Source organism: Indicator indicator, chromosome 7 (assembly GCF_027791375.1).
Source record: "Indicator indicator isolate 239-I01 chromosome 7, UM_Iind_1.1, whole genome shotgun sequence".
Classification (NCBI taxonomy): Eukaryota; Metazoa; Chordata; class Aves; order Piciformes; family Indicatoridae; genus Indicator; species Indicator indicator.
The window spans coordinates 6243399-6267134 of NC_072016.1; the positions used below are offsets into that span (position 1 = coordinate 6243399).

Sequence of the window (23736 nt, forward strand, 5' to 3'; positions counted from 1 at the left end):
CTTGAAATGATGCTGAGGACGATCTGCATGCTTGTCCAAGAAAGGTTTTGGGATGTATTTTGGTTGGTTTTCACTTCAGCAGATTGAGTGAGAAGCATGCAGATATTCATAGGAAATTAAAAAAAAAAAAAGGGTCTTTATTGATTTCATGCTCAAGACATCCATAAAACAATCATTTATTTGATTCAAACAACTGTCAATCTGACTTATGAAAAAAAATATATGCGTCTCTATGCCACAATGTTTGTAAAGAAAATTAACTGAACAGTTTGGTAACTTGGCTATTAATAGCATGCACTTATTTTCTGGGAAGATTTCAAAAGAGTAGAGAGTACATTCACTGGGAAAAGGGTGAACAAGTAATCATTTATCAGTTTAACCAAATTGTTAAACTTACTTTTTTTGAGCTAGCTGCCAACTTTCAAGAGAATATAAAAAGTAGGAATATAAACATCATCGATACAACTCCAAAGTACAAAAACCCCAGACTGTACAGTAACTAAAAAGGCACTTCTGGTTTCTGATTCAAGTAAGTCTTGGCAAAATTCCTCAAAAACAAAAGTGGTATCTAAACACACATTTGCTACTGGAACATAAAATTCCATCATTTCCACATTAGGTTTTCCTATTTTATTACAAAGCCTTGGCATGAACTTTCTGTTGGTTCAGAAGTTCTGAATCAACGAGCAGCCATTTTTTTATTTCTTCAATACCACTGTTTCAGGCCATTCAGTCAGTTCATTGTCACCTGCAAGGAAAAATCTTTGCAATGGTGCTTTAACAAAGCATCACCCAATTACAGTTTGCCAATCTTTTACAAAGATGCTGATTTTGCTCTTTGTTACATTTCCATAGCATTGTGGTAAATCATTGATCAAATATTGGTTTTGTAGTTATCCATCTCATGCTAGAGTGATAACTAAGCAAAATGACTTCCAGATTAAGCACAGAGCAACCACTTGTCTTCATTAATAATGTTCACAAAAAGGAAATGGATATATAAGACTAGGAAACACTCTTTTCTGTAGCTACAAACTGGTTCATCACTGGACATAGCCACAATATGATAGTCTGTGGAAATTTATGAGAAAGTTATGGTTCCATGAACTAGCAGTGAAAGAAAAGATGGAGTCTCACGAATTGATTTTTTTCCTTAATTTACAATTTGTTTTCTAGAATAAACATTTATGGGACTCTGAGAACATCTTCAGTAGCTCTAAATCATGATATCCAAACTAAAGGAAAAATGAAGATACAGTAATAAATATTTGCTGTCAGGTTAACCTACAGCATTTATTTCTTCTTTAAAATCTTGCACCAGATACCCCAGCTTATAAAATATAAAAATCTAGTGTAATTACATTTCTGTTATTAAACTCCAGTTTATAATCAAATCTCCACCCAAAACCATATCCTGATCTTTCATCACTGGCTGCATTAAAATATGCTTTCAGAAGTAAAGTTCCTTAGTGAGCATAGAGACCACACAGGGAATCTGCTTCTTCTCACTGAAGCGTGGATCATCTGACTGGGATTCAAAATTTGTGGCAACCACGTAGTTGACCCGTGTCAGGATCTGCATGATCTCAAGTTGTTTTCCATGCTCATTTAGCACAGAGCACAAAGACTGCACAAACCAGGAGCCTCTTCCAGGATTCCTCCAGGAGTAATAACCTTACAGGAAAGACAGATAAGGAAGTATGTTAAGTTATTTTTCTGTTTTTCTTATTACCCTGGGATGAAGAATTGAATGGCAGAGAGGTAAGTTCTCATTTGTGTGAAAGATTTTGGGCAAAGAATAACAATGCACACAGAGAAAATAGAACTTTAATCACTTGTATCACGTATCCTACTTGATTCAAGTGGAGAACAATGGGTATTAATTCTTCAAATCTTTCTGTATTGCTCATTCGGGAAACTATAAGTAGCAAGATTTTGCACTTTTCATTTCTAACACTTTTGTGCTGTAGTTGTTCCTCTTCCTGCCTTCACATTCAACACGCTCACTGAACTTGGACATGGAAGGCTAGGATTCCCAGCAAATAGTGCAGCCTTCCCCACCCGTAATCTCTGTGTCTTGTCACCCACCAAATCTGGTGTCCTGGTTTAGGGCCAGACAGATCCTCTATCTAGTGTAAGAGGCTTTCTTCTCTTACACTACAGCTGATGTAAAAGGGGTGGATACAACATACACTGGACCTTAGCGTTGTGTCCCTCAGGGCACCACGTACCATCAATGAGGGTCAGTCTACAATCAAGCCAGTATGGGTGGTAAGTTTTTAGGTTTCTATCCCCACCCTGACCTCCTTTTCTTTACCTGGCACTGTGGAATATGCAAACAGAAAATCTGCTTCTACTGGGATCTTGTATCTTGGATTGGCATCTGTTTCCAGAGCGTCATTTGCAGGTCCAGAGTCAGTTTGTATACCATCATCAAATTCAGAGCCTCTGCATGCCTGAAAGCAATGAAGGCAAAGAGAACTTGTCCAATAAGGAGAAACAAGGTGTCATAAAAATAAATGCTCATTAACATTTTTAATGGATAAAGTTTTAAGCAGTACTTTACATGTATTAGAAGCAGAATTGCAATTCTAGGGGATACCCAACTGCCCAGTGATAGCTACTAGCCTACCCATTTTAAAAGATACACCCCATGGAGTAAAGGGAGGTAATGGTGATGCAGGCTATGGACCTCAGTGGATTGTCAAAGCACCAAGTCAGCACTAGCTTATTGTAACCATCATTAATTACTAGTCTAGCATCATCCTCAGCACTCAGTTACTATATAATGTGTCTTGTCCAGTGTGACTTCTGGACATTTCCTTTACCATAGACTACACGATGCCTTTGGTTCCTGACAAGCACTGCTTTAGCACTACATTTCACAGAAAAGCAAAATCACATCCTGAGACCATCCAGTCATATCCCCCTTCTCAAGCAGGGACAGCTACAGCAGACGTCCAGGATTGGTTTGGAATATCTCCACAAAGACTTTAAAATCTGGACAACCTGTTCCAGTGTCTGGCCACCCATTTCAAGTACATTGCATTTTTAATGGCTTTTCATTTCTCTCTTTCATTCTTAATTTCCCCTTAATCATGTGGCTTATCTAAAGAAAGCAGTTCAGGCTGTTAAGTTTCATTCCTTGAGCAGTAGCTCTGACTGACAGCTCTTGCCAAAAAAATTAGCAGTTTGTAGGGCTTATGTAATACGAGTTGTTTGCCTTTATTAAAGTAATTTCAAAGGCAATGAAGTACCCATTCCAAAGTTGTAATTGAAAGAAACATCATTTTAGTAGTATGAAGAGTCTAAAATAAAGGTGGTTTCCACTCTGAGGTTTTGGATTAATTGATGAAACAGCCTAGGGAAAACCACATCTGCTGCAGCTCACATTATACATAATACTATTAAAAAAAAAAGTTAATTCAGACCCATGGTGTGTTAGTACTCTTTGAAACAGCTGTCTTTAAAAGTTTAAGTAATATACAATCCATTGTATGTTAATGTAATAATACAATATGAATTTTTAGGCTACTGAGGGAAAGAAAAAATATTGAGTAGAATGCAGTAATTTGTAGAGACAGCCTTTATTCAGTGAGAGCTGGGCTGTATTATTTCTGTTGATAAGCACATAGTGTCCTTGGCTCTGCCTGCACAAAAGGGAATTCATCTTTGAAGTTCATGTATTACCAAACACAAAAAGAAATCATGTAAAAAATTACATGACAAAAATTGCATGACAAATGGCAACGTGTTCTTTCCATTTGTGGAATCTTGTATGCAAGTTGTCTTTTACAAACAAACAAAACAAGTCATCACAGTCAACTGCTCTCAACCCATTCTTTTGTCATAAAACCTCTAGCAAAACTTAGTCAGTTAACCCATGGGGCTCTTCTAGAGCAGAAAACAAACTGAGCATATTTTCCTCTCTGCAGCAGTAGGATAGGATATTTACCTTAGGGCTATTACCTGAATGAAAAATAGTTTGGGTTTGCCTATAAGGCTTTTACACTTGTCTCCTCTGAACAGCGCAGTCAAACTCTTGATAGCCATGGGTCCATCAGTGCCATAGATGAGGCCTTCTTCCCCATGGCTTAGAAGGATACAGGCAAAACAAGCAGCATCACTGTGATTCTCCTCAGCAGCTACAAATCAAATACTTCTTAGCCAAAAGGAAGCAACATTTGAAATGCAAATTACATTTAGCAAGCATATTTTTCGCAGACTAAATATACATTGGTTCTCTACTGGAAGGCATAGGAAGTAGTGGATAAAGATGGCAACCCACATTTTTAGTCTGGGATGAGTACCTTGAACACATGAATGCATCCTTCACTTGACTCCAAGCCTAACCCACTGGACTCTATCTAATATGATAAGGCTCTTTACACAATACACAGGACAGGTCCTTCACCTAATACAACAAGAAAACTGTGTATTTCTAAACTGATGTTGAAGAAGAGGCAGGGGATTAAGCCTAATCCATTCAGGAACTAAATCCTTCTATCTAGAAAATTGCATGTAGTGGGGCCTAAGCAATCTGTTCTGATTTGACCTGCTTTGAGCAGATCTGGTAACTTCCAGAGGTCTTTTTTCACTCTGAATCATATCAATCTAAATTTTTACCTTGCTTCAGTAATTTTTCCATATCACCACGGCTTCGGTCATTGTAGGTGTAAACATCAAACCCTAAGTTTCTAAAACTCTTAGCTAGGTCCCCAGCATCTTTATCAGTGCCATTGCGTGTACCCATTCCTGCCAGAAAACAAAGAATAAGGTTGGCTGCACAGGACACAATTCAAAAGATTTCATGTGTTCAAAGGTGAATCTTTAGGTTTATTATACACCTAACCTAGGTCCCAGTGACATGATTTTAAAACAACCCACTGACAGCATTGGCAACATGGCAAATAAACGGTGAGGTATATTTTTTTTCTTAAATGCAAAACAGTCTAAGTTCAACATTAACATGTATATTTTCCTGAAAAATGTTGGCATAACTCCAGCACCTTGCAGCAGAGGACCTCTATGGGTGATTCTATCTCCCTTTGGTTATGCAGTGTAATACATGCATAAAGCAGCCCAAGGCAAAACTGTTGAAAATCACAGAATCACAGAATGTTAAGGGCTGGAAGGGACCTCGAAAGATCACCCAGTCCAACCCTCCTGACACAGCAGATTGCACAGGAACACATCCAGGTGGGTTTTGAATATCACCAGAGAGGGAGACTCCACAACCCCCCTGAGCGGCCTGTTCCAGTGTTCTGTCACTCTCACAGGGAAAACATTTTTCCTCCTGTTTCCATGGAACTTCCTATGCCTCAACTTCCACCCACTGCCCTTTGTCCTGTTATTGGGCATCACCCAGCAGAGCCTGGCTCCATCCTCTTGGCACTCACCCTGCACATGTCTATAAACATGAATGAGGTCACCCCTCAGTCTCCTGTTCTCCAAGCTAAAGAGCCCCAGCTCCCTCAGTCTCTCCTCGTAAGGAAGATGTTCCACTCCTTTAATCATTTTTTGTGGCTCTGCGCTGGACTCTTTCCCTCTGATACCCACATAAAAGGGACGCAAATTCTTTGGAGGAAACACTTCATTGAATGTGTTTGCGTAGTGTATAGGCAAAAGACCTCTAAAGTTAACTATAGCACAAGTATCTGTCTGCTTTAAAACTGTATATGGTCTGAAAAGTTAAATGCAGGAGTGTGAACAGAGCACAGCTACAGCTATTAGCTTTTGTATCTTGTAGCTGTAGCTCAGAGACAGAGAAATTATAACATGGGCTGCAAATTTTAACAACACATCCTTAAACACTGGGACAAAGGTTTAGTTTGAAGTTAGCAGAGCAAAGTGATATGCTGTTTGAAACAGAAGAAGCTGCAAGGAGGCACTCTAAGTGTTAAAAGAACAGGAAAAAACCGTGGGAACAACTGTCTCCCAAAACAAAAAAAGGATAAATATATTCATTAACATTCCACATCCTGAACATAAAATACTTTTGACAAGCCTAAGGATAAAATGCTCTGTAATGAGCATGGGCATTACCTGTTTTGTCTTCAAAATTTTTGTTGTTTATAATAATACATTTGCCAACTTTCTTGTAGTCCATATTATACTGGAATGTGGGTGTAACAATTCGGTACTGATTACTGATAGAGGACTTTGGCTGTTCTTCTTCTCCATTCTTCTTTTTTCTAAGTGAACCAAATGAAATTACTGTTAGTGGTCAGTCACATGCAGGCTGTCTATTTATTTTAACTCAAACCATCCAGGCAGCCCTACCCAACATTTTTTCTTCTCTAGTGTTTGTTTTCTTTCTTCATCTTTCAAATCAAGGCACGAAGAACTTGTGATTTCCACGAGGTGATTATTGTACACGATTGGATTCAGATGATGGTAAAATGACTCTAGAGTGAAAGGCAGCCAACAGTTGTACACACAGATCCTGACCCACAGATAAAACAAACAGCCTAAATGTGAACTCAGGCTGGCAGTAACTTTTCACTGACTGTGGTTCTGGACATGTTTTACATTACTATAAATAATTCCTGAAAAAACAGACAGATCTCCCTTAATAACTACTCCAAGCACGAGAAGATATGCAGTTTACCCAACGGTGTGGGAGGATTTGTTTATTGAATCACCATCACCCCTGAATTCTCTGAAGATTAAGACTGAGCAGTAGGTACTTTCTACTGATAAAGGTTATAGATGTGAACAAGTTACGGTTTAACTCAATCTGCCAAACAGCAGCCTGAATCTACACAAAACCAGTGAGCACATTTTAGTGTAATCATCAATACATGAACCTTACCAAAAAAAACCAAACCCAACCAAACCCAACCAAAAACCAAACCAAACCAGGCTATAAATGTTTCTCTGTTAATATGACTGTGCACTGACCTTCCGGCTACATGCAAGAGTTTTAGGATTAGTCCTTGGATTAAGAAGAGATGAAAAGGGATAGCACAGACATTACTCATCAATTTATTCTAAATAAAGTATTAAGAACAGATCAATTACAGCCAGCATTACACCTGAAATATAAGCATGAGGAACTCCATTATGTTGTTTTTTAGGGGTGGACTTTATTTGGTGACTTCAGCTGTTGGTAAGATCTCCTCAAGCAGAACTGAAGACAGTGAGAGCCTAAAAAGGGTCTGATTCAAGCTCAGAACCATAAACAAGCTTTGGAGAAAGTCCAGTTAGAAACAATGCTCAGGGAAGGGCAAAGAATTTATCAGCACCTCTTTTACTTATTTGGTCCAGCATCCTGCTTCCAATAGTATTTACTGCTGATGTCTGAGAGGAAAACACAGCCTACTTTCACAGCACAAGTAACTGTAAATACTTTCAATATTCTCACTCTGCCATCTTTCTAAAGAACAACCAAGCTATTAGTTTCAGTAACAGCCTGTAGACATGAGATGGCTGCAAAATGATGAAATGTTGTTTAGGTAACCTACTTTCTTCCCTTCCTGATTCAACCATTGCTCTCTTTTAGCTTTTAAGTGTCCTCTTCTTTTTATTACTAAAGGACAAGACTAATAGGAAACTATGACAAACCTCCTCTAGGTGACTCACCATGTTTAAATGCCACTGCAATTCATTTTCTGTTATAAAGGGACAAATTAAATGGCTGCACCTGGCAGGCTTTTCTCTGTACTCTTTTTACATGTGACCATCCATCCTATTACAATCTCCTCTTGTAGAAACCACAAATGAAGACAATTAATTGTATTGACTTGAGGATTCTGATTGATACTCTGGAAAGAGAGGTGGGGTGTTTTTTTCTGGCAAATTGCAAGTATTGGTATTCTTTTTGCATATCGCTTCTTGAGGGTTTTGGGAGGAATAATTAAATATGCTTTGCCTCAAGAAAAGATTTTAACCATTTTAAAGAATTATCCACAGCTGTATGATGTTAATATTATATTTGACTTTCAAAGAGAACTTGAATTCTTATTTTAGTCTAAAATTCCCCCTGGTCCTAGATCATTAGACAGCTCTCTAGCAAAGAGAGAAAAAGTCATTTCAAAACAACAAATAACCACTCAATTTGATGAAAGAGGTTAATTTCCTGAGTCCACACTGGACTCAAATTTGTACAGATTTATCTGGTTTCACTCACTTTCTGAAAAAGCTGTATCACTAACAGTGGCTGTTACACACAACAGGATATTTTCAAATGGACTGTACACAAATTTCTGTTTATGTCCAACCCATGAACAGTTGTGAACACTCGGGACAGATCCACATGAGCAGTACAATATCATGTTTGCACAGTCTGCTCTCCTAAAATGCTGGAAGTGATCTGATTCCAGTCCAGAAACCACACAGTTATGTTAGCCCACAAAGAGTCTCACTGAAAATAGCAGCTGGGGTTAAGTGGCATAAACACCTAGCCACACAACTTCTCTGAAACCACTTCACTTCCGAGTTCAATAGTTTGCACTTATTCATGCAGAAATACTTAAGAGTTTAAGGGATGTAGCTACTGCTGCTGGTGTTCCCAGAAGGATGTCAGAAGCTCTATGCCAGTCAATGTCAAATGTCACAGAGAAGCCTTGTTAGCATGGTCCCACACATAACTGCAGCATTTCCTCATTCCCTTACAGAGTGATAGTATGGTTTTGTTCTAATGAATCCTTCCAAGCTGAACAGGCTAATGAGATACTAAGCAACAGTAGCATGCTTTGTAGGGTTACACCTACTATTTCTTTACTGGAAGACAACAAAATGTTTCAGAAATCTCTTGGTATCTGTCCAAACTGAACAAATAAGGAAGCAAAGTGCACACATCCCGAGCCTGCAGTCCTGGGAGGAATCTTCTGAAGATTTAGTTTTCTGTGTCAACATAGCACAATATGGGAATTGCCTGACTGGACCACGCTGACAGTGTAAGGGTCCAGCAGTTTCAAAAAGTTAAATCAGACCTTGTAGTAATGACTAATACAGTAAAAAACACATAATCCTCAAGGGAAATGCTCTCTCGATAGGCTGGCTTACAACTGAAAGCCTAAACCCTTCCAGCTAAATTTTTATTTGCAAAGCTTTGCACTGGATATGTAGTCAATGTAAATATCAACTGCTCTTTTTTTTTTTTACTAAGATTTCTAATCACTGTATTTTTGAAAGGGTTTCCAAAGTATAGTTATGTGTTGGTATAAAATGCTTTAACTGTCTGCCCTCAGTTTTATTTTGTTCTGCTTCTCTGACATCTAGTGTCTTTAATTTCCCTCTTTTGGGATTCAAACTTGCTAATACTAAAGAGAAACTTGAATTTTATTACTGTTTGGTCTTTCTTCAGCCTTTAATTTCAACTGTGCTTTAACCACTCACTCCACTAGTAGCCACTGATCTTTCCCTTAGACTGAAATATTCTTCCCATCAGTGCTCTCACATATTTCATATTCTCTCCCTTTGGTCAAGAGTTCAGCAAAACTGAAGCTCCACTTTGGCAATTTCATGTAGGTTGGACAGTTTCATCCTTACTGTGTCTCTAAATCCAGGCCTTAGGCTTGACAATAGTATGTCTGAGAATGTGATTTCATGAAGTCTAGCCTCAAATTAGTGTCAACCCTGTGAAAATCATTATTATCAACTACTCACTTCTCAAATGTAAAATGAAGGTTACCCATACCATTTACCATTTTGTTATTGAACTTTTAAACAGTTAGTGCTGAATTTCTTATCACCATGAGTAGCTAGAATTCTGTTAAAGTCAATGGAGATACACCACTTGCACCAGTAGTGAACACGATTGTCTACAAAACTGCTACTTATCACAACACTTTCTATTCTGCTACACTTGGGGTAAATGATGAGTTCAGTACAGACAATATCAAGATCTAAGGATCAAGATCTAACAAAAGCTACTGTTAACATCCAACTACACCTAAAGATTATGTTCAATAAGAAATTTGTTGAAAGCAATATCTGTCAGCAGTGAAATTTCTTCTCCTTTGGTTTCCTTTCTATTGAAATCTTCCAGCAGTTTCTTTGCTGCTCTATATTAGTATGACATACCAACATACTAAGAATCCTTGTGTAGGAGAATGGCTTCCTTCAGTGCTGCAGTCTCTCATTATCTGTCACCTGCTACAGAGCATCCCTTGGGCTCAGGTCTGCCAGCCCTCCGAAGTACTGAGTGTTGCAGTGAGAACCAGCTGCTTAACTTCACTATAGTGTGATATATTTCTGTTGGGAGGGTCTTCACTTCCCATCACATTGCAGAATTCATGTCAGCTCTGTAAGTCTGGTATTGTCTACCTTTGTGCAGCATGTAGAGGCCAGTGACTGTAAACAAACCTTCTGCTCTAAGACAGTTGGGCTGCTGTAACTACATGGAGTGCCAGCATAACGTGAGGAAAGTTCTCAAGAGAAGAGTTAGTGAAAGGGAACTATGAAGAACAAAAAATGGAATTGTTAGGATAGAAACTGATCAGACCATTTACTACATCTCAGTATTAACAGTGACTAAAAAGAGGATGACAATAACTGGCAGCAGGGCTCTTCTGAAAACATGAGCAGCTTGGACCTAAAAGCAACGTGATGCTAAGTACACAGAAGAAGTAGCTCTCCCTGGAAAAGACAAGTCACTTAGGCTTACAGCCAAAGGATTAGATGAATAAAGGCAAGTTTCATGATCAGTTCTCATTCACAGGATGGGAGAAGCTTTTTTGTGTTTTCTTTTTTTTTCTTTTTTTCTTCCCCTCCCCCACTTTTGTTTGCTTTTCTGAGAAGAGATTAATGTGTTAAGCAAAATGAATTCTGAAAATGGTATTAGAGTGATACCTGGCCTTTGAAAACAGATATAGTCCCTTTCTCTCCCAGAAAGTTAGGGGCTTTTATTCCTGTACAGAAAAATGTAAGCAGGTACAAAAATTCTGCAATGATGATACCATTCAATTTAAGGAAGCTGACATTCAGAGGTAGGTGGAGAAACCTTTGATTATATTCACTTCTATTTGAAGTACACACAAGAGAATGGAACTCCATCTTACTCTTGCTCCATGAAGTGAATTCAGTAAATTTGGGCTTTACTTGATAAGAAATAGCATAGAACATTGTGACAGTTTTTACCTTAGTATGATTCTTTATTACATGTGCAATGCTGCATCATTTTTGAATGACTGGTAACAGATTGTAGCAGTGGTATAGTGACAAAGCCCCTAGTACAAATCTTCTCAGATAATCCATCAACATCCACCCGAACTTTCCTACAATTAACATTGTGGGATGAAGGTATCTTTAAACTGTTCTAAAAAACAGAGATGTTTCCTCCTGACTTCTACATTTGGGGGCCTTTTTAAAGGCCCCATTGAATAAAGTCCTCATTGAGTTAAGAGTACTGTGGAATAAGTGTACAGAACAATATAAGAGTACTGTGGAATAAGTGTACAGAACAATATATTAGTTTTAAGACTTCTAAAGTAACTTACATAACCTATATTGTTGGTTTCATTGCAGGCAGTTTGTGGTTCTGTGCTGCTCTCTGTCTAAAACCCCCACTCCTTCCATTACTGTAAGCACATATTGCTCATTACAAGTGCTATGTTTGCTTTCCTGGGAAAAATCCTGGATTCTATTTTTGGTTTTGGGAATTTTGCTTGTTTGTTTGTTGGTTTAAGGATTTTAATTTTTGATAGTTTGGGGTTTTTTAATAGGTGTTTAAAGGATAGACAGCAAACATCCAAAAAGGTTTCTATTTGACTTCACAAACCATCACCAAGCTATGTGTAGTAAAATTGAGTGTGCTGGAGACCAGTTTGGAATTACTCCTCCAAGGAAGTGAACAGAAAACAATCAACAATAAGACAAATCGAGGTTAAATCTTTTGTTCTATGCTTCTACCTTAGTCTCAGTAATTAGTGGTCTATTCATGTATCTGATGCTTTCTGAAGATCATGCATTAATATGTCTTACTCCCACATAACCTTCTCTCCAAACTGTCAGCTTTAATACTTTTATCCAGCTCCAATACTTTTTATCCAGTCTAAATTTACCATATTTAGTACACTTCTAATTACTGTACAATCTCCCCTCTTTGATTTTTTTTTTGTCTTGAAACCTTTTTGGTTTATTGGTAATTACAATTACAATTACAATTATATTGGTAATAACAAGCAAGAGGCACTTGTTAAACCTGACTAGAGCTTTTTAGATCTTAAGTTCTTCAAGGCAGACTCTTTGTTCTTTGTCAGATCTGTTTTGGTAAAGTGTCATGGAGATTTAGAGCAGAATACAAATAATAGATTATCCTGTTACCTTTTCCCATTAACACTGCACCAGGTTGGGAAAGCAGCAGCATTTCTGGACAAGAGTAATGTCTCACTGCTTAACTGTCTTTTATAAAAATGAATATTCCTTTACTGATAAACTGCAGAAAGCATAAATTATCACAGTATCACAGCATATCAGAGGTTGGAAGGGACCTCAAGAGATCATCGAGTCCAACCCCCCTGCCAGATCAGGATCACTTAGGGTAGTCTGCAAAGAAATACATCCAGGTGGGTTTTTAAGGTCTCCAGAGAAGGAAACTCCTTCAGAGCAAGCCAATGAAGGAAACATTTGTACTAATTTTAAGTGGGTGTTGATGCTCTTTAGAAGCACTCTGTTAAAATGACACAAAGGGGATACAGGCAGGCACACATCCCCAGCCCCTCTTTCTTCATGATGTTAGAAGAAATTTGTTCCATTTACAAGTTAGAGTGTGAGTGCTCATAGCCTTTGCAGAGAGCTATGCTTTGGGAAGCATATGTCAAGTTAAGTCTAGTTAAGTTGTCATTGGCAGGGATTGACACAGTCCAAAGCTGTATTCAGATATATGCAAGATACACCTCTTCTGCTAGTCTCATATCCCCTGGGGCACTCACAGAAGATGAATTTTCCATGTGATCTGAAAGAAAAACTCATCCCTTTCCCAGCACTTGTCTTTCTAAATTAAACTATTAGCATAATCTGCTTAGTTGCTTGTAGTAGCTATTCTTTCTCAATAACATTGGCTTCACACTCTGCCTCTTTTCCATCCAATTTCTCCCCTTTATTCCCCTCAAATCCCAGAGCACCTGGGCTCTGTTGGAGTCTCCTCCCACCCCAGGTGTGGCCACTTTGCCCTTACCACCCACTCCCCTTTTTAACCTCCCCCAGGAAAGGCAGAAGCCCCAAGCTGAGCCCATCTGGGCTGAAGGATCCTCTTCTCATCACTGGTGAGTGCCCATGGTGCACACTGGGTGACTGGGATGGGGGTTCAAAGGCCGGGGGGCCTGGTGGCCCCCCGGCTATGTAGAAATAGGGTTGATATCTAATATCATCCATGGGCTTCCTTACTGGGGCTGAGCTTCTCTGTGTAGTATCTTGGCTGGTTGAGGGTCTTGCACCTGGCTTTGGGAGGGAGGTAAAAATAGTGGTGGTGGAGCAGAAGCTGTTTAGGCAGGGTGGAGAGTGGTGTAGAGGGAGCAGGGGTTGCTTTGGGAAGGTGAAGGCTGGTGGTGAGGGAAGCAGGGAGGTTAAACTACATGACCCTTAGAGGCCACTTCCAACTCTGGTGATTCTATGATCTAGTTCCAACCCCCTTGCCATGGACAGGGACACCTTCCACTAGACCAAGTCAGCATCTTTAAGGGCATTATTTTTTCTTTTTTTTTTTTTTTTTTTTTTTACTGTACATAATATGGTAGCTCTGATGTACTGGTGGTTTTGGATTTGAAGCTACCTTATTTTGAAAACAAGGTCTTCTGTATATTGACATAAGAAATGAAATGATTGCATGAAATTCAACAGTGAATAAAACCTATTGGCATAAGAGCCATTTAAAATCCCACCAAATTTGTAGAAAGGGTTTGGGAAATTATACGGGATAAGGACTAAACATTAACCATAAAGGCGAAATACAAATACTGCATTGCACTGCATTTGATGGTGTGATCCTGGGTGACACACCAAGCATGCTAGAATACTAAGGGAAGCCTATAAGAATCACCAACAAAAGCCACTGCAGAAAACATTGGCACTTAGGAGATCCCAGTTACATTTCCAACCCGAGTGTCATGCTATGGGCTCACAAGCCATCTCTCCTGAATATCACAGGATGTTAGGGTTTGAAAGGGACCTCTGGAGATTGAGTCCAACCCCCTTGCCATAGAAGGACCATAGAATCTAGCACAGGTTGCACAAGAATGCATCCAGATGGGTCTTGAAAGTCTCTAGAGAAGGAGACTCCACAATCTCTCTGGGGAGCCTGTTCCAGTGCTCTGTGACCCTTACAGTAGAGAAGTTCCTCCTCATGTTGAGGTGAACCTTCTGTGCTGTAGTTTACATCTACTGCCCTTTGCCCTATCAGAGGGTGCAAGTGAGAAGAGGCTGCCCCTTCCTTCTTGACACCCAGCCCTCAGATATTTGTGGACATTGATTAGAACTCCTCTCCAGAATAAAAAGCCCCAGGTCTCTCAGCCTTTCCTCATAAGGCAGTGCTCCAGTCCCTTCATCATCCTTGTAGCCCTCCGTTGGACTCTCTCAAGTAGATCCCTGGTCCTCTTGAACTGGGGAGCCCAGAATTGTAAGCAATATTCTAGGTGGGGCCTCATTAGGGCAGAGTAGAGGGGGAGGAAAACCTCCCTGGATCCACTAGACACACTCTTACAGGAGTGGCCTTCTAGGCCACAAGGGCACATTGCTGACCCATGGATAACTTGCTATCCACCAGGACTCCCAGGTCCTTCTCCACAGGGCTGCTCTCCAGCAGATCACCTCCTAACCTGTAATGGTGCAGTTTATTATTCCTTCCCAGATGCATGACTTTACACTTATCCTTGATGAACCTCATTAGGTTCCTCTTGGTCCAGCTCTCAGTCTGCACAGGTCTTGCTGAATGGCCACACAGCCTTCAGGTGTATCAGCCAAGCCTCCCAGTTTGGTATCAACAGCAAACCTGCTGAGCTCTGTCCCCTTGTCAATATCCCAATCAATCCTGTCACCACCTAACCTGTAATGGTACAGCTGCCATCTCCCTCTTTTCAGACAGAAAACACCTTACGAAGGACTATTTTTGAGAGACATTATATATAACTGTAAAAAAGAAAATAAATACTACCCCTCACAAGGTTACTCAGGCTTCCAAATTATGTGCCACTAGATAAACTGAAAACCAGCTTAATAGCTGGAGCAAAAATCTCCTGATAAAGAAGGGGCAATACTAATTACAGAGAAGAAAGTTCAAGTCAATACTGCATACTTTCCATTTCCCTACAAAAAGTTATTAGCAATAATTGCTGTCTTTGACAGACTACTACCTGCAGTACAAGCAGTCCTTAGAAGGCTTTTTTAAAATATGTCAAAAGAATTTTTCTTTAAATCTATTGTTAAAATCAGCACCTTTCAACATAATAGAAAGTCATTGTTTAGAAGATGGAAGAAAAGTGGCCACACAAAACTGAAAATAAAACTTCCCCAACAACCATCTAAACCGGATAATTTTGAAAGGAAAATATTGCTGTAGCCGTCCTGAAAGAAAGGAGTTAGGTAAACAACAGGATTATTTCCTTGATTCAATAAAGATAATAATAGAGCAGGGAGAGACCTCAACTATCATTAACAAATTCCTAGTTCAAGCAGGATTGAGTTAGTTCATCACAAAAGCCCAGTATTATATTAAAAAACCTACTTTTGTTCCTACTATGACCTGTGTAGCAGCAGTGTTACAGATTTTGCAGAAAATTCACAAACAAAATGCCTTTTTAAGGAAGTATTTTAAGAAACCCTGGCATTTCCCCATGTTTCCTGTAGTATGCTGTTATCACTTACAGCAACAGAACACCAGCTATAAAACTATTACACACTAGCTACAATTTGCTCAGTTAAGACACTTCTTCATAGTGAGGGTGACAGAGCACTGGAACAGGCTGCCCGGGGAGGGTGTGGAATCTCCTTCTCTGGAGACTTTCCAAACCCACCTGGATGTGTTCTTGTGTGGTCTGCTCTAGGTGATCCTGCTTTGGCAGGGGGGTTGGACTGGATCTCTGGAGGTCCTTTCTAACCCCTAACATTCTGTGATTCTGTTAAACAGAACAAATTGCTCAGCTGAAGGGGATATGTTCTGTCATCCAGTAAGAGCCGCTTAGTTGTGCTCTGTATGGACCACCTAGTGTGAATCCTGCTATAACTTTGTGAAAGTAACTCCGTATGTCTTGGCCTTTGTTTTTCAGATCTCATGGCTTCTTTCCAGGGTGACAGTAGTGTAATGCAACTAGAAAATGAGTGCACATCTGCACAATGTTTATGTCCAGAGTGTAGTAGCTTACTGCCATGAGCTTCCTGGAAAAATATGCTTGAAATAAAGGGATTCTTACTGTCCACTGTGGAGGTTTACAGTGGATCTCAGTCCAGGAACAAATTCCTGTCTTTGGTTGCTGCATATTAGCTTCCTCAAGGAGAGAAAACTGCCATTGCCTGCACATGACTTTTTAATGTCAACTGCAAAAATGACAAGGTGCAGTCCACAGAATACAGCATTTCCCCAAATTTGTAGAATGGTCTGGGTTGGAAGGGACCTCCAAAGGTTATCTAGGCCAATCCCCTCTGCATTCAACAGGGGCATCCTCAACTAGATCAGGTTGCCCAGAGCCCTGTCAAGCCTCACCTTGAATACCTCCACAGAAGGGGCCTCAACCACCTCGCTGGGCAACCTGTTCCAGTGTTCCACTATCCTCATGGTAAAGAATTTGTTCCTATCATTCAATCTAAATCTGCTCTTCTCTAGTTTGAATCCATTGCCCCTTGTCCTGTCACTGCAGGCCTTTGTAAAGAGTCTCTCTCCATCCTTCTTGTAGACCCCCTTCAGGTACTGGAAGGCTGCTATTAAGTCTCTCTGGAGTCTTCTCTTCTGCAGGCTGAACACCCCCAGCTCCTTCAGCCTGTCCTCAGAGCAGAGGTGCTCCAACCCCCTGATCATTTTTGTGGCCCTCTTCTGCACCTGATCCATTCATTCTAACCCTAAAGAGCTCTGGGACCTAAAGCCTAACAGCTAAGATATCACATCTTATCACATTGCTGCTACTCAGCTGACCCACAGCAATGGCTATTTGTATGTTCCTATGAAACCACAATAGCTTGAATCATGTTAAGGCCTCAACTACCATAAAGCTTCACAGCTGCAACAGTTTCAGAGATGAACAAAATCAACTAGTGAGCTGCCAACATGCTAACTACAGTAACTGACTCACCTGAGTGTGAGCACACTTTTCATCTGGTCCCTTAGTTGCAAAGCAAGCCAGAAGCCCTTTGTCAGTAGTTTCTACAAACCTGCTGCTTCTGTTCAATCTGCAGAGTATCTTTTACGTTTATAACTTCTTTTAAAAAGATCTGTTATGAATTCATTGGAAAAAGTGCCTCCTATCTTCTGATCTTCCATCACCTATATATTTGAATAGTACATTATATATAATTGTATAGTACACTACATGTTCATACAGTACAATTAAATTATCTTTCAACTTCAGTTAGAGGAACTAAATGCATTTTAAATTCCTCATTGTAAGACATTTTTCATACCCTGAGCTACTATTGTTGCATTTTTGTCCCATTTCAGCTTCAGATTCATCTCCAATTAAGAGAGAGAATCTTCTCTAAGAACTTTGAAAACAGAGAAACCCAGACCAGGACAATTGGGAACTCAGTGTGCAATGAAAGCAGTTGAACAGTTTGACAAAGCAAGCCTCAGACTACCACTTCTGGCATACTTTGTGTATTATATGTATCTCTGGACTTCTGATAGTGACATCTAAACATGTCTTCCTCTGCTTTTAACTATGTGATAGTGATGGCCCAAACATAATTCAAATCAAAACCGTGGCTGCAGTTTTATTATTACATACAAATAAAGCAGACAAAGTGGAGTGAGGCTTAGCTAGCTACACTTTATAAAAAAAGTTTCATCAGAGAGTATTTATTATGTCTAATAATGTCCATGTTTTGTAACAGCTAAAAAGGTAGCAGTCTTTTAAGTATCATTTACAACCTAAATGACAATATTGTGGTGTAACACCTCCAGCAGAGCATCAAAACAGAGCAAGTTCTAAACTCTCAACCATCAATTTGTAACTCAGCTTCCTAACAAGTTGCCTTGCCTTCTGCTGCGTAGGCCTCACAATATTGTATGCAACATAGTAGTCAAATAACATTAAAAAGGTAAAATTTTACAAATAAAGAGGATTACTTGCTGAAAGGCTTTCTGCTCAGTTCTAGAAAACCTTCATGTACATACTTTCTGTAGGTGTTCTGGAAACTGAAATCTTTTATGATCATACACTAGGTAGTATTATGCAAGCAGGCAACTGCCAATATATGATTAAGCCTCTGTTACCTGTTCATAGGTACTAAAATCAATAATCAGGTGTGTGTATATATATATTGCTACATAGACTGCTTGGAAAATGACTCAAAATAAAGCAACCTCCTCCAAATTCTATTTCTCATAGAATGCTCTGGCCAGGATTAGCAATTGCAAAATGCCAGCAGAGTTACAATTAGCTTGATATAAGCACTGAAACTAAACTCTTTTAGGATATTCATTCATGAGATTTCCAAACAAGTGGCACAAAAGGAAGGAGAATAACATTCTACAGTACCTTGGCTCATCATCAAATGGTACTCCACACTGCATCTGAAAGCAGCTTCAGCTTGTCCTCAAGAGCAAGTCTAATCCTCTTTGCTAATGCTAGGAGCCCACCATGCTCAGGGTTACATTGGAGAGTGAAACAGGATGCTCTGTGTGCTCAGGCCCAAAGATTCGCATGTGTCAGCAGTGGGTCACGCTGGACTTTTCTATGGGGCTATTCAAACCCTCATAGCTCTCACCCTGCAAGCTGAGGTCATGCAGGCCTGATCTACCTTTGCTGACAAGTGGAAAACAAGCTCCCATCGCTCTATCACTGTTCCTGTGCAAAAGTGTAGGAAAATACAGTTGATCTTGAGATGGAGGTGGGACAGCAGACTTCATTCTGTAATGCATCTTTCTTCCATCTCTCAAAACCTGATGCATCATTACTGCAATATTTACACAATGAATATGGCTAAGAAAATAATGCAAATTAACATGCACAGGTTACAAAACCTCTTTGTATTTTAATTCACAGAACTACTTCCTCCGTATTTACTCTTAAATTGTTTTGGTTTGTTATAAATCAGACTTAAATTGGTTTTGACTCCTTTGAAAGATTAAAAAAATGACACCACACACGGGTGGTGTCACGCTTTCCTCCAAATTTTGTATGATGACAGCCCAGAGTTTGCTGTAATGAAGGCAATAAACTACTACACTGAGAAGGAATTAGTATCCTTGACTCACTGTTGTGATTGTTCCAGATACAGTTTATAGATAACCCAGTGTTTGCTCTGCCTCACAAGATAAAGTCTCTAAGGTAACAGGAAACAAATGTTGACTGTTAATGAATGAGTTCCTACACTTTAGTTAGTCTAGACACTATTTCAAGATACTTGGGCATTTCCTATGTGTACATCCAGTAAGCATGTAAGGGAAAGTACAAGCACTGACCAGAATTTTCACTAATTGTTATACTTCAGTGCTCTCCAGATACTGAGTTCCAAATGTAACAAAAACTGCAACAATAAAAAGATTTAAAAAAACAACCTGTGGCTTAGAAGAGAGCCAAGAGAATGAAAGATCTCTGTTGGTCTGTGTAAAAAGCTCTTTATTGTCTTTCTAGGAATTAACTTTCACAGACTACAGCTGCCAGAACCTATTGCTTCTCAAATTTTATGTTCACTGCTTTGGGGCAAAATACACTGATATTTAGCTTGTGCAAAGCAGAGCCCACAAAGTTCAAACTAAAAGTTATGTTGTGCTACCTTTTGGAATCAGGATAGCAAAAGGAAAGATCAACATCTAGTTACAAGACAGACTAAGGTACAAACTGGAGTAAGTAAAACTGGACTAGATAAAAGTAACCAAGAGAAAAACAGTTCTACAGAATTAAATTAGAACACAACTGGTACTTAGATACTACTAACAAACACCCTCTTATGCTTCCACACTGAAACCACAAGTACTCATGATGATTGAGAGTACAATCATGATTCTACCAAGCCTTAAGAATTTTCAGATGCAGCTTAAATAAACAAACAAATAAATAAATAAAACCCAAACCCAGCTTTAATTAGAAGAGAAATTCTACCTTTATGTAATAGAGTGGAAGCACAGATTTCATTTCATGTTATGTTTTCTGGATGCTAAAAGAGGTTTGCTACTATTGTTCTCCCTAAAAGAATTCCCAAATAAAAGACAAAAGATACCAAATAAAGATATTAAGTCATCCTGTGGAGAAGTGAGACTATTTTTAAAGCCTCAAAAGGAGCATATACAGCATAGACAAGAAAAATTTCTATGGGGAAAATAAAAATAATAATTTCTTTAACTATCACATAAGAGTGAAAATACACATTTGAAATCCTCATGCAACCTTTGTTTAACCATGTTTTAAAATGCTGTCCTGCACAGGCTCGCCTGCTATTTCTGCTTTCTGAAAGACAAATTTTTGCTCAACTGAAACTCTCCCTTTCTCCCGCTTTGCAGTATACAAAATTGATACTCTCCTGCCATCTAGTGGCTAAAAGCCCTTAACCCAAACACCACTAACTTGGTTCTTTCGACTCTTATCCCCACCAGACAGCGACATTAACTAAGCACTAGCACTTTTTCAAGCAACAGGAAATATGTAGAAAACAATTCCCCTAAACCGTAGTGCAGCCAGAAGAACCTGCCAAGTCCTTGGCTTGTTCTGAGCCTTATGACCTCCATGGGTGGGCAGGCTCACGGACTCCTCAGGTAAGAAATAAATGTGCTGTGCTGAATAAGATTTGTGCTAGATGAATCTCTAGTCACAGCCAGAGAATGATGAATTGAAGTGGTGAAGCTACTGGAAACAGTTGGTCTTTCTGCATGGCTTTGAATTCAGTTTATCACTGTTCTCCTTAAACTAATGTGTCTATTTAACAACACAAGTTACTTGTTTTCCTATTGAGTTTATAAATTTTCAGCAACAACAGATGAAATACAGTGTAGAATTTCATTGAAAGTACTGCACAGGAAACATTAAAGCAAACAGTGCTGATTTAGGAACATCTTGCACTAAAAACTTTAACATCAATATTCCCACTGGACCTTTCTTCTATGAATAGACCTAATCTCTTCTGAAGTCATCTAAAATCTTAACATCTAAATACCTTGTGACTATAAGTTCTACAACTGCATTGTGCACTGTGGAAAAAAAATCACATCTTACTTGGTTGCTTTAAATCTACTGCGTGAACTTTTGATTGGATGTCCTCTAGATTTCCTGTGAGGCACAAGAAAAGATCATTCTCTATTCACAGTCTCACAGTATATCAGAAGTTGGAAGGGACCTCAAGAGATCATCAGGTCCAACCCCCCTGCCAGAGCAGCATCACTTAGGGTAGTCCACACAGGAACACATCCAGGTGGGTTTGGAAAGTCTCCAGAGAAGGAGACTCCACAATCCCCCTGGGCAGCCTGTTCCAGGGCTCTGTCACCCTCACTGGAAAGAAGTTTCTCCTCATGTTGAGCTGAAATCTTCTCTGTTCAAGTTTGAACCCATTGTTCCTTGTCTTATCACTGTGAACCACTGAAAAGAGCCTGGCCCCCTCCAGTTGACACCCACCCCTCAGATATTTATAGACATTGATCAGATCCCCTCTCAGTCTTCTCAAGACTAAATAGCCCCAGGGCTTTCAGTCTCTTTTCATAGGGGAGCTGCTCAAGTCCCCTAATCATCCTCATGGCTCTCCACTGGATTCTCTCCAGCAGTATATCAGAGGTTGGAAGGAACTTCAAGAGATCATCAGGTCCAACCCCCCTGCCAGAGCAGTTTCTCCTTCTCCATTACAGTCACTGAATTTAGATCATATCTCATTTTGCTTTATCCTCTCACAAACTTCTCCTATTTTCCTTCAGGCCAAAGAGTTTTAGTTTCTAGAAGACAGAGACCTTTTCACCGCGCTTGTAATTTTAAGACCCTTGCTGCCAACCAGTTCATTCCTCTTTCAGCAACCATCATCTTCTTCAAAAACTGAAAGATTTCTCAGACTTTTTTCTTTCTTTCCTGCAAATGCTAAGTTGAATTTTCTCAATTAGCCATATTTAATCTGTGCAATTTACTTCTAAAGAAAAATGTTTCAAATTCTATCTTCAAGGAGCTCCTAAAAGATGAATGCCTCAAATTGATGCATAGCCAAATTATTTGAAATTTTTCTTCTAGACAAAAAAAAAAAAGTGATAGAAATGCTGATTATTGCCTTTCCTTCAGGAATGATTAACTTCCAGTTGCATAATTTAATAACAGTATTAGCATATCACCTCTTATAAAGAAAATCAATTCAGACATTAAACACACATTTTATAAAGTTTAAAATAAACTTTTGAAAAATGTTTGGCTAGATTTAGAGACTAATTATCTATTTTGCACTCCATGATTCTGTTAAAATTAGTATTACACATGGACATCATAAATCATATTTGAGGGATGATAAAATTAGACACAAAGAGATTTGTTTAAGAGCACATCTTCTAAGACTAAGGCATCTTCACTTCTCTCACAGATTCATTACCTCTGTTAGACTCATATAATAAGGAGCAAAACTAAAATTATATTCTCAATGTATTTTCTTAGAATTATACTGTTCACTTGAATCATAGAATCATGGTAGTACTTCCCATGAATGTCCAATAGTTAAAAAAAAAATTCAAACCTCTCTGTAAATACAGTAGTCTTTGTAATAAACACCTCTAATAAAATATTCCTAAATCCATGAAGTTCACAATGTGAAGCAGCCATTTGCTGACACTCAACAGTATTTCTAAATTGTATTTCAAATTGTAAAATTGAAAAAAAAAATTATTTTTCACGTTTTGCATTTTCAATTGCATTTATCTAGTGTTCTCAGGACAACAAACAAGCAATACACAGCTCTTGCTTCCTAAACGTTATAATGAAAGTAACCTTATGCTTCACTGAGACTAAAATGAAAGGCTTTTAATTTATTCTGTAATGGGCTACATCTCTAGTCTCAGTGAGGTTTCTTTGTGCTACAACCTAGATGGCACATCCAGGCTTTAAACCAACTAAATAGTCAGCAGGGGATTCCAATGATGCAGGAGATTAGTTGAGCTGAATGTAGTAAAATAGATAATTAATGGCATATTTAATTCCCAGCTCCACCAAAGGGCAGTGCTTAAGATGCTAAATGAGTTTAGTGGTCTCTTGACTACCAAATAAAGCTTATGGGAGATACTGTAGGTCTCTCTCTAGGGAGATACTACATAGAGAAAGTCTAAGGTACAGACCAGATATATTAAACCTACACAACAAACTCATCTCCCTATCCAGAACTACTATGACATCATGGACATAGCAAACTGAACACCAAAATCCCATTAGCAGGGCAGTATGACAGCAGATACAACAATAACATGAACAAAAGTAGCAACTTACTTTCCAAAAATTAAGAACCTGCTACTTCTGTCTGGCTTTGCATCAACTACATCACCGTGATCTTCATCACCTCCCTCTTGAGCAGAGCTATCAACATGCTGATCTTCCAACATCTACAAATAAAAGCACAAGAATGTAAGTGTCCCACAATGAACATACATGAAATATCAGACATACCTCTACAAACCAAACTGTTAAACCAGATACATGT

At 39.0% G+C, this 23736-nt stretch overlaps 1 protein-coding gene across 2 annotated transcripts; it reads right to left on the bottom strand.

Moving 5' to 3' along the window:
* Positions 1–1384: 1384 nt before the first annotated feature.
* CASP7 (caspase 7) lies at positions 1385–23638 on the bottom strand. Of its 2 annotated transcripts, XM_054382270.1 has the most exons (7): positions 23526–23638; positions 19140–19142; positions 6046–6194; positions 4627–4755; positions 3970–4145; positions 2318–2456; positions 1385–1674 (listed from the first exon to the last, which is right to left on the bottom strand). In XM_054382270.1, exons 1-7 carry the CDS (start codon positions 23636–23638, stop codon positions 1451–1453), a joined length of 933 nt encoding a protein of 310 aa, XP_054238245.1. In that variant the 3' UTR covers positions 1385–1450. The 2 variants fall into 2 exon arrangements, with proteins under 2 accessions (XP_054238245.1, XP_054238244.1); XM_054382269.1 differs by lacking the exon at positions 19140–19142.
* Positions 23639–23736: the final 98 nt, after the last annotated feature.

Excerpts from the sequence above, each read along its gene's own strand:
- CASP7 (XM_054382270.1), bottom strand. The coding sequence starts at position 23,638 with ATGTTGGAAGATCAGCATGTTGATAGCTCTGCTCAAGAGGGAGGTGAT. Across the intron at positions 4,756-6,045 it reads AAATTTTGAAGACAAAACAG|GAATGGGTACACGCAATGGC; the intron begins GTAATGCCCATG and ends GTTTTCTGGCAG. Across the intron at positions 4,146-4,626 it reads GGAAAAATTACTGAAGCAAG|CTGCTGAGGAGAATCACAGT; the intron begins GTAAAAATTTAG and ends TTTGATTTGTAG.